Here is a 12560-nt window from a genome sequence, read left to right as displayed (position 1 = left end):
CAACTCATCAGACAGAAATGTCCGATAGAACAGCTCGGGTTCAATTTGCTCTTGATATCGCGCAGTGCAACGGGCGAACGTGTAACTCTACAGGCTGATCAATATGCAATCTCACACACCCCGAGGCCAGCGGGCCGGTTACAGCATTCAGAGACATCACTCGATACAGGCCTGACAAAAAACAGCACCTCCGGCCCACAAACCCTTTACATAACCTCTGAGCAGCGGAAACACTTGCGTATACGTAACAAAGACAAACATGTTGTTGACAAGATGACCTCGGAGAGGGAAAAACTCACATGTTGGTGTTGGCAGTGGAGGTCAGCCATTCTCCAGCCAGACCAATGATGTCCAGACCGGAGGAAAGCTGGTTGAAGAATCTAGGATGACCTGAGAAGAGGAATTACACCATCTATGAGTGCAAATCGACTAACAAAAGCTTTAAATTAATCAATCCAAAAATAAATGTTTGCTGTTTATTCAAACTACTTCTATAAAGTAAGTTGAAACAACACAATTCTTGAGTTTTTTGGGGGGACATCTTAATTGTTTCATTTTCACTTAAATTTGTAAAAACTAAGGTTAACTTAATTCCTTCATTTTCTCCCAACACAAATCGATTGTGTAGATCCCACACATTTTTTAAAGTGCAGATGATAAAGAGTTGTCACCATTAAACTGCCATGGTTTTTATGAATCAAGTCTTTTATGATCACTAAAAAAAATAAATAAATAAAAAATATATTAAAATTATATATATATATATATATATTTATAATTTTTATATACTTTTTCATATTATTTTTATATATTTATTTATTATATATATATATATATATATATATATATATATATATATATATATATATATATATATATATATATATATATATATATATTATAGGTGGGCAGAGATTAATTTTTTAAATCTAGATTAATCTCACTGTAATCTTGGAATTAATCAAGATTAATCTAGAGTAAAATGGCTCATGTAAATTCTGCCAAAGGCATTCAGAATATGTGTGCTACCCAAATAATAAGTAAAAGTAAGTCTTCTGAGAACGGATTTCTCAAGCGAGGTGGCGCATTAGACCAGGGGCTCATCTCCTGTTTCCAAAAGAATGACATTCATCCTATAGTCATAGCTCAGTTACTGACAGATAGACACAGTGTGATGTGTTTTCTCCGTTGAAAACACTGTACCTGTTCTGACCCCGTATTTCAGCGTGTCTCTGCAGTCCACCAGGATCTGCTCCAGGGACTCGGGCTGGTCAGAAAGCTCCAGGTTGAAGCCCTCCATTCCCTCCAGCAGCTGGTGAGGATGATGGAAGTCCAGCACTTTGGTGGATCTGTCGAAGGTCTTGCGCACATAATTGGTGAGGATCTCCACCACTTCGAGAAGAAACTGGATTGTGGGCTCCTCGCCGTTTTTAGCGGGCAGTAGATCTGGAATGAAACCAGATAAGAGGTCTTTTACATCAAATTGGATCATAATTGTGCACACATTTATAGATATATCAGAAGTAGGCTCCCGTGGAGGTAAAATTTAACATCTGAAAAAAAAAATTGTGATCACGAAACAGTCATGAGAGTTGATCTGAAATATCTGAAAACTGAATCAGGTGTCTTCAAGGTGAATTCAAGTCTTCTTGAAGTCTTTGTAATACTCTTTTAAGATCCTTATAGATAAAATTTAAGACTTATACATGGCTAAACACTGAATTTTGATAATGGTCCAGTTTGGCCAATGGAATATTTTGTTTGTAGGTATTTTAGCCACATATTTTAATGTCAAAACAAGAAATTCTAGTTGTATACACAATTAACATAAATCTAACGCTTTTTTAATGACAAGTTTACAGAGAAAATGACATGATTAATCAAAAATATTTACAGTATTTGTTGGCTTTTGGTCCAAATGGATTCAACCTAATGTGTTTCTGTTACATAACCTTAGGTTTCATGTAAATTACTAAACATTATCTCCACTTCCCCCTACTTCTGTAAATAGTTCTTTATATAGATGGAAAATCATGTAAATGGATATGTTACTATATTTGCTCAGTTATTATCATGAGTAATTGTGGAATTGTTTTTAGTTTATGGGTTTTAATTGGGAGAATTTGCTGTATCTCTTTGCAATAAAAACTTAAATATATATATGTATATATGTGTATATATATATATATGTATATATATATATATATATATATATATATATATATATATATATATAAATATATATATATATAGATTGATTGATTGTTGGTGATTGGATGGATCTTTGCACGATTTGGTAGCTTTACTTGGACAGAGGAAAATTAAGACCTGTTTAAAATTATTTAAGACGTACAACACAATATTTCAGTAAATTTAAGACTTTTTAAGGCCTAAAATGTTGTTTTGAAAATTTAAGATTTTTAAGACACCGTGGACACCCTGTGAATAAGATTTCCATTGATGTGTAGTTTGTTATTATAGGATATTTTGTCGAAATACAAAAATTTAAAATTCTGGAATCTGAATTTATGTTTTATATAACAATATATATATATATATATATATATATATATATACACACACAGTTGAAGTCAGAATTATTAGCCCCCCTTTAATTTATTTTTCTCTTTTAAATATTTCCTAAATGATGTTTAACAGAGCAAGGAAATTTTTACAGTATGTCTGATAATATTTTTTATTCTGGAGAAAGTCTTATTTGTTTTATTTAGGCAAGACTAAAAGCAGTTTTTAATTTTTTTAAAGCCATTTTAAGGTCAAAATTATTAGCTCTTTTAAGCTGTATTCTTTTCCAATAGAATATAGAACAAACCATCGTTTTACAATAACTTGCCTAATTACCTTAACCTGCCTAGTTAACCTAATTAAGCCTTTAAATGTCACTTTAAGCTGTATAGAAGTGTCTTGAAAAACATCAAGTAAAATATTATTTACTATTATTTAGTTATAAGAAAATGAGTTAATAAAACTATTGTTTAGAAAATTTTCTCTCTGTTAAACAGAAATTGGGGAAATAAATAAACAGGGGGCTAATAATTCAAGTTTATATATCCAAATTAAAATCTTTGACAATGCATTTTTCCTAAACTAAAATTTAGTTTTAATATATGTATGGTAGGATATTTGCAAAATGTCTTCATGGAACATGATCTTTACTTAATATTCTAATGATTTTTGGCCTAAAAGAAAAATCAATACTTTTATTCATATAATGTGTTATTGACTTTTCCTACAATTTTTTTGTGGTTTTGTGGTCCCGGATCACACTTAAACTACATTTAATCAATCAGTGCATTAATCAGGTGAAAACATTTAAATTGGCATGGAAGCAAAAACTGTTTAATCATCAAGTTTTACTCATGCTGCTGTCAGTAACGACACAAATCAAACCACATACTTTAAAATTCAAACAACAAATATTGACTTAAATTGTTAAGCTGTAAAAACATTGATTACATACACTACTGGTCGAAGGTTTGGGGTCAGTATGATTTTTAAATGTTTTAAAATGAGGTTCTCCTGCTCACCAAGGCTGCATTTATTTCTTTACAAATACAAATAGTAAAATGCTACAGCACTATAAAAAAACTGTTCAGAAGTAGTTTATAATTTAATTTAATAATTTATTCCAGTGATTTTAAAGATGAATTTGGAGCTTCATTACTCCAGTCTTCAGAGTCACATGATCCTTCAGAAATCACTCTAATATTAATTATTATTATTATTAGTAGTAATAAAAACAATAAATACTGGAGCCATAATTTCATTTGAATCTTCATACAGCAAGAAAGCAAATTTTAATAATTATTTGATCTTTTTTTTTTTACATTTAATAAATGCCGGCTGGATGAACAGAATAATTTTCTTTAAAAAATTAAAAACCTGACCCCAAACTTTTTTTTTCATTTTAATATAAATATCTTGAGATAAATATTTTTGCATAAAGTAAAAAGGTGTCATGTAAATTTACAATATCACAATTCACTGTAAAAAATGCTGGGTTCCACACAATTACTCATCTTGTCACAACTCAAATCGATTTAGTTAACTTAATTGTTTTTTTAAATTAAAGTTGATTGAACATAAAACTATTAAATTATTCCACAAAAAACATCATTATGACTAAGTAGTTTAAACAAGCAGCAAAAAAATTGAGTGTAGTTTTAACTCAAGAAATCAACATTAAAAGGATTATCTCTAATTTTCAGTTACAACAAATATGTATCCATATTTAAAGAGAATAATCATTTAAATGTTCTACTTTAATATTTATCACAAAAACATGTACAGTTAACATTGCTAATGGAACTTTATTCGACAAACTCTAAGATGTTTTAGAAATACTTTTAACATTCACATTTTAGACCATTTGTTTCAGAAAATTCAGAAAACAATTAAATGAAACTTTTTTTTTTTATCATGTTTGCAAACTGGTCCCTTAATGAGGAAACAAAAATAAAAAGGTGTAATGTAAATTTACAATACAATACCACAATAGTTTTAACATAAGAAATCAATATTTAAGGAAATATCCTTGATTTTTAGTCACAACAAATAATAATCCATACTTTATTAACAGAATGTTCCTTTAAATGTTCTACTTAAATATTAACACAAAAACATGTTCAGTATACATTGCTCATTGAACTTTCTAACACATTTTATAGTTTGTCGAATATTTTAACATTTGCATTTTAGAATATTTATTTCAGAAAACAATTGCATTAAAGCTTTTTTAATCATGATTGCAAACTATTCCCTTCATGAAGAAAGAAAGTATACATTTAAAAAAACGAGAATCTTAACGAAATGTTCCTATAACTGTGGATACATCATCACTTGAAAAAAACATTAAGAAAGAGCAAAATGTGAGTTTACCTCGCGCGAACAGGTTGGAGAAATCTGTCTCATCGCGCGTGAAGCGCTCATTGTTGTCGCACGACATCTGGTTCTTGGCGCTCTCCTTGAAGGAGCCCACCATACGACTCTTCTCATCCAAACTGTTGTTCTTCTGCAGGAAACCTGCATCATTACAACACGGGGAAGAATTGCAAAACATCCTCAGCCTTGAGTCTGGTTGCGAGGGGAAATCAAAGTTACACTAGGCTATATATCCAACCAGTTGCTCAACACAAGCAACAAACAGAAGGTTTGCGCCCTAATATTTATACCCAAGGCTGATTCCAGCGGTTGGAGTTTTACTGGGACAGAGCTATTTATGGATTGGTCGAGGTTCAAAGGTGCTACTGTATCTGTTACATCAGAGGACATGTGGGGTGGTGTTTTTGGACCATGTAACGCTGTTGAAGCGCGGTTGAGTTAGGGTCTATCATCCTTCACAGATTCCGCTTCACTGATGCTCCATGTCATTAACTGCCGACAGGGACATTCAATAGACTGAAGCTACAAGCTATGGAGGGTGTTTTATTGGAGAAGCTTACATGAACATAGACAAACGGCTTTGGGTAGAACAGAGAGACCCACTTATTAGAAATTAGAGTCACACTTTACAATATAATGTTCATACTAACATGAACTACGAACAATATTGTACAGCATTTATAAATCATAATTAAACATGTAGTGCATTATTAACATTTAAGTTCATGCTTGATAACTTTAGTTAATGCACAGTGAGTTAACATGATTTAACATGAACAAATACAACCTTTTTGTAAAGTGTTAGTTGGAAATTAGGAATAGTTGTTGTTATTGGCGCCTTATTCATAATGGAAAATTCTTTTTGGAACCAACAACAAGAAAATTTACTTTAGTAATTTAAATAAAATATTGTTTTGAACCTTAAATTGTATTGTACTGCATATATTATAACATTTACAACTCTGAAAATGAATACTGCAGCATATTGTTAACTATAGTGAACTGATAAACTGTAATACATACTAATATACTTTAGATTTTACTAGAGCCAACTGTGGTGCAAAGAGATAATACAATGTAGTGTGACCATAACAAATTTAGGAATCACCAAAACAGATTTATTCAAGTGCTGTATGGTTTAAAAACACTAGCCTAAATAATATAGATTATTGTAGTATTTTTCATGTGCGCATGAATCTACAAATGATTTCCCTTGATCATTACCCAACAAAGAATTTTAATAAACGTCTAATAGACATCTAACGTAGACAGCTTGGCTAAAACAAGGCAGTGAAAATGTAATAGACATCTTAAAATAGCCCAAAGGACTAGTCATCAAACGGAGAGATTATTATATGTGTAGTCCTTCAATTCTGTTAATAGTTTTAGCCTATTCTTAGACTTCATTAGATTTTCACTGACAGGTCAAATGTAACCTTGTTTTAGCCAAGATGTAAACTTGTTTTAGGCGTCTATTAGACATTTTTTGAATACAAAAATGCTTGCTGGGTAGTACAAACTCATTTACTTGGAACCTTTTCATTAAAAGTGGATAATTTTGAACACACAGAAATATGCATATTTTTAATTCACATTGCACAGATTCGTTATTATTCCGAATGATTTTAATTGAGAACTGCGCAGAGCTATTGAATATTGGGTCATTGTTTGTGAGATTATAAAGAATATTTTTCAATATTTAACCGCAAATTTCCTTCGTTCGGTCTCGAGGTTCGCTTTGCGTGCCGGTTATCTCGCTCTCATTTTGAGCAGGACTATCAGACAATATTATCAGAGAAAACAGACCCCCGTTAATACTCCCCTCTGCCCACCCTGCAGCCCATCTCTCTCATTCAGGCTCGGTTCTGATAAGAGCTAATGACTATTCGATGCAGTAAATCTTTGGCGGTGCGCTGAACATCAATAGGCGACACGATTTTATTGCAGCTATCAAAATGGATTTTTCTGTTTTCTCTCATGCTAAAGACCTAAGCTATTGTGGGCTTCACAAGCAGGTTGAGTATGCTGATTGTGCATGCATTTAAAATAAAACATGCACTCTGATCAAACAGCTAGAATATGTGGGTCTTTATTTGAGCAGTGGTTTGCACGCGTTAACTTTGCTTCTTTAAGATAAGATTAGTTAAAATAAATGTGTGCATGCATTTTTCTTTTTATATAAAAAAAACAAACTAAAATGAGCTTATAAATATATAAATGCATGCATAAATAACAAAACATTTTAAATAGAATAAATATTAACAAAATAAAAATATATATTTATTTAATAAATTTTTGCACGTTTTTAAATGAGCTCCAATGAAATACATATGCACCAGCTGAGTCGCTTAAATTATTTCATACATCAAAAATCTTAATGACAAAACTGTCATGCAATTTTCCATTTAGCTATTTTCCACATATATGTATAGCATATATTAACCACGAATGCAATAATCATGACACAAATCTGATTGCGTGTTTATTTTTTATGCGCGCAAGCGAAATTAAATCCTGAGCAGCTCATAGCCTAATCTATGAGAATGAAACGAAGTTTCACCAGAGGCAATGGCCACATCCCCCAAACGTCATCATCTTAAAAACACCCAATCCTCTTCACATCTTTTAGCAGGCTATAAAAAGCAGCGTGGCGTAAAAAAGACAAGTTGAGAGCGAAGGCGAGGGAGAGAGACGGAGAACCACCCACCAGGAAACTAATAGACTAGAGAGAGCAACACCGGCAGCCCCTTTTTTTCTTCTGATATATGGAGTTTCGCTTTCCAGACAAATCCAGTTACGAAAACCCATCTAACTGACCGTGAGAGAAGATTTCCATCGAGACACTGACGATTCACAGGCTGTTTTTCTGCTGAAAAAAAAATCATGCCTTCCCAGCAGAGATTTTTGTGTGTTCAAAATAAGTCCAACAGAAGTCTAAACAAAGACGGCTTGGCTAAATCAAGGTTGCAGCAAACAATTTTGTGTTTAATAGACATCTAAACGTAGACAGCTCGGCTAAAACAAAGCTATACTTGGGCTGTTAGTCAAAATTTGATAGACATCGAAGAATAGCCCGAAACTAGATCAGTCGTCAAATAGACAAATTAGACACACTTTATACGAGTAGTCATTAATTTCTGTTTATTTGGTGACTAGTCTAGTTCTGGCCTATTCTATCAGATTTTCACTGACAGTCATAATCTAGCTTTGTTTTAGCAAAGACGACTATGTTTAGGCGTCTATTAAACATCTATCAGACATCTTTTTAAAACAAAAACATGTGAAAATCTAATAGATGTCTAAGATTAGCCAAAAAATAGACTAATAGTCAAACACACATGACCACAAATGAGGACTCTGTCTAACTTATTTGATAAACTGTCTAATTCTGGGCTATTCTATTAGATTTTTAATGGAAACCTAAATTTAGCCTTGTTTTAGCCATATCGTCTATGTTCAGATGTCTTTTAGACGTCTTATTAACATAAAATTGCCTTTTCTATCTCCTTTCAGCTTGGTTTTTGTCCCTTTGTCAAGAAAATAATAATGAGAGTGAACAAGGGGGGACAAAAGACTAGGACCCTGTTCTCACAGTAGCCTACAGGGTAAATAACAGCTCGCTGACCTTTGCCGTGTGATGCAAACGCGCAGTGACAGTCGCTTGCTCCCTATCCAGGGCATACATGTGTTCACACCTGGGTCAACAACAGCATAAAGGTGCCCTCCACTTTGGCACCCCCAGACAGAAAAGATGTTGGCACTGTACAATAACTTACCACAGATCTTCATGCCCAGTTTCCTCGTGCATCCGTGTGCAACCCCGTACCACGCGTCCGAGGCTAAAACGAGACGTTTGGAGAGCTGTTCAACATCCCATATTTGTAATTGCTTTTATGCTATGGGTGAGGATGTGAGCGCCTGTGTAAAAGCGCAAAGTGCAACATGCATTGACGCAAAACACAATGAATGTGTGCAACACATCTTTACAGGCTCTGTGCCTTTTTTCCTAGATTTTTTCAAAGAGCTTGATTTTCCCTCAAGCAATCAATAGAGGCTATCAGAGAGGCAGGCAGCTAATAGATGGTGGCACACATCCGGCAAAGAGGCGGTTTAAAATAAGCGGGCATGAAATGAGGTCTCGGGATTAATTGAGTGAATCGCTTGTGTTTGACTTGCCAGCCGTCATATACAGCGAGTCTACAGAAAATGGACCATTCGGAATATACACATGAATGACCTCCAGGCGTTAGTGACCAGACAGATGCAGCATTACAATGTCGATGCAAGAAAAATGTACGCACAATCACAACGTTAAGCATTTGCATAATTCAGCAAAACATTTTGACATTGCATTTAAATACTATTCGTATGACTTTGAATGATAAAGCGATTCCAATCGAAGCAGGGGATGTATATAATAATTATTAATAGTTTGATATAAATTGATGTCATGCTCTGGGTGGGTTTTGTCTGAGGGCAGATCTGGCTTTATTTGCCCCAGGCGCGCGCTGTCAGGATGAGGCACAGACAGCACGAGCCCCTCAGGTCAGTAAGCGTGAGATAGAGCTTGGCAGGGAGATAATAGCAAAACACGCAGAATACACACACACACACAGCACAGCAGCACAATTTTTTACAGCATATAAAATGGAAAAAAAAACCCCATATATAGCTTTTACTAGATCAATACATTACATTAAGCATGATATTTTTAATTTATCACAATCTACACAAAAGCACATAAAGGTTATATATATTATATAACATCAAACTCATTTTTAATGCATTTTAAGATCTTGACTTGGCCATTTTAGCATATTTACAAAGGAAAACGTGAAGTGGAGCGTAATGGCGGGTAATTTTAGGTAATTACGCTATTGAGGTGGGACTGTTGAAAGCAGATGATGGCTGATTGCTGTTATTTAAGCCACCATAAAACGTGCCAACAAATAGCACCATTGTTATAAAAACGGGATCCCAATTTAATGCAAAACGTACACAAAATGATAGTAACATTTTATTTTATTATTTAAATCTTCTGGTATGAATTAAGACAAATATATACACCGCAAAATAGAATAAGGCATCAATTTTGTCTTAGACATCACCTATCTATTGATCTTCCTTTATTAAAAACCTATTATCTTTATTAAAATCTATCTATCTATCTATCTATCTATCTATCTATCTATCTATCTATCTATCTATCTATCTATCTATCTATCTATCTATCTATCTATCTATCTATCTATCTATCTAAGCATTTGGTCAAATATGAACCAACGTGCGCATTTCAAAAACCCGACATTGAGTTTGTCCACATTTGACCCAACGCTAGGTTAAAACAACCCAGCATTTCTGTCTATCTATGATAATTTATGATTCGTCTCTCCAGCTGTAAGGTGATCTGTCAGCTAATAGACATTTCACACGGTGCGGTGTGTTTTTTAAGGCAGTGATGAACATCGCCACCCCACGGAGTAAACAAGCCAAGTGAAAAACGCGTTATCCAGAGAGACCTACTTGTGGCAGGTTGTCGTAAATTAGCCGTGTTTGGGTCCATATCACCAGCCGAGGAAGAAGGTGCAGAAGACGCCATCAGTCCACGGGAAACACCTCAATGCTTTCAGACTGAAGGGAAAAATCTGACACTACACGGAGAATATATGCAGAATTAGGACAGAAACAAAAAGTGCAGACACAAATCAGACACAAAATTAGACTAAATCTCAAATGCAGCTATAAAAGCGAGCATTCCTCTTCTCCAAAGCATAATTTCACGCATCAGATTCCCCTTGTGAAATGGCTGTAATTCACTCTCCTTCAGCACAGGATAATTTGTCTTGCGTTACGCGCACTCAGTGTTCTGTCATGTTCAGAAATGCGCTCTGATTGAACAGCGCACATTACAGCACACCCCAAAAGCGCGAGCAAACACAACAGAGGAAATAAATAATCCAAAATAAAATACGTATGCAAGTAAATTCTGAAAATAATCCCACCTATATAGGCTAACTTGTTATTTAGGATGGCAGTCCGGCTGTGTTCTCCAGACGCACCGGCTCCTCTGAGCTCCAGCGCGCAGCAGACCGTGAAGTCTGACTTAATTGGCTCTGTAACGAGCTCTTTAAATCCAATCATTTAAAACCAAGAAATGAAGAATCTGCTCACTTCAACCACATCATAACAAAGGAGAAATAATCCTTCTGACGGTATTTTTAGTCTAATGATGGCGATGATAAATAACATTTCTTTTGTGTGAGGTGATTTTAGAAGGTCACAAAGAAAAGGGGAGAGCTAAAATGAATTGACAAAATGCAAATTATTGATTTCTCAATTAAGATGATCTTTAAATATCCTCAAATAATGAGCATCGCTCACTGAGCGAAATATATAGGCAAAAATCATTGCGCCGCTCATGTGTTAAATTACAGCATATTTTTAGATCATTATTTTGCCATATCCAATCATCACATAATCACAATAGCTGATTTAAATATGTACATATATGTATTTAAATCTGATTTATATATAAAACACAACTCTTCTTTCAAATATAATCTTCCTAACATCGTAAAACTAGACAAAAACGCAATTCTGCATGGAACATTTAGATGGGAACAGAGAAGGTGAGCGCTTACCTTACGGAGTCACAGGTGTCACAGTAAAATCCTGTAAAAATGGCACACGGAGGATGGTTCACACCGCGTGATGTTGCTGCGAGACTCTTATCATGGGAAAACCAAAATAATTGGGAAGAGCATAACAATCCATTCAGCGTTAAATCTTTATCCAGTGTTTATCCTTCAAAGAGGGGGTAAAGGAGAAATCTCCAAAATCACTTCGGCTGTATTTGTCCAGGGGTTTTAGATCCACGGGTTTATCTCGACTCTGTTGATTGTTAAGGACTCAAGCCATCGGACACAAGAAGTTTAATTCTCCGAGTAATATATACATGTATATATACACACACACGTCAAAACACCGTGGGAGTGAGAAAAGGGTGAGTGAGTGAGAGAGAAAGAAAAGAGAGAGAGTGATGATGAAAACGAGAACACATTTTGATAGTTTCTTTTATTTATTAATAACTATTTTAGACACGTCATAAACCAATATAAGCATTCCAGTCTAATTAGTTTTTTTTTTTCAAATATATATATTTAATGCACTACTTGTGGATCAGCGTTAGTTATAACGTGAGGCATCTGGAACTGCTCACCAGAAGGTGGCAGCAGAGAGCAGACCAACTTGAACTTGAATGAAGGATTTTTGGGCAGCGCCCTGGAAAATCACTCTGCTCTTGTCTGTAAGATCGTTTGTTTTAGGAGCTCTACTGAATCAGCGTGTCAGAATTGACGACAACTTTTCATGCGGTGAGCTGTAAAGTGCGCAGTTTTTCACCGAAGCCTTTTCAGCACCTGGACAGCTCCGCGCAAAACGACACTGCATGGGCTATAGTTGTCTCCAGTCAGTGTTTTTAAGGATGTTGTTTTTTTAAAAGCTATTTTCTACAAACGCACACATTTAAGTATTGTCCTAACATGCACACAAAATATTTAATGCAGACATTGCCAATGCATGCGTTGTGTTCAACATTAGCTAGGGCAAAATAAAAATATATACAGTGCTCAGCATATATGAGTACACCCCATTCTAAAAAT

General features: G+C 34.5%; 1 protein-coding gene across 4 annotated transcripts in view; it reads right to left on the bottom strand.

Moving 5' to 3' along the window:
* gad1b (glutamate decarboxylase 1b) overlaps positions 1-11833 on the bottom strand; it is a 34696-nt gene extending 22863 nt beyond the window's left edge. Inside the window, 6 exon segments of one of the 4 annotated variants that reach the window (NM_194419.1) lie at positions 300-390; positions 1204-1446; positions 4897-5040; positions 8676-8738; positions 10423-10550; positions 11541-11649. In NM_194419.1, the coding sequence (NP_919400.1) occupies positions 300-390; positions 1204-1446; positions 4897-5040; positions 8676-8738; positions 10423-10498 (617 nt within the window). In that variant the 5' untranslated portion in view covers positions 10499-10550; positions 11541-11649. 4 annotated transcript variants of the gene reach the window in all.
* Between the last annotated feature and the right edge of the window lie 727 nt (positions 11834-12560).

This window comes from Danio rerio, chromosome 6 (assembly GCF_052040795.2).
Source record: "Danio rerio strain M-AB ecotype USA chromosome 6, GRCz13ab, whole genome shotgun sequence".
NCBI classification, from domain to species: Eukaryota; Metazoa; Chordata; class Actinopteri; order Cypriniformes; family Danionidae; genus Danio; species Danio rerio.
Note: the sequence above shows the minus strand (reverse complement) of the source record. Positions and strands in the feature narration are given on the sequence as shown.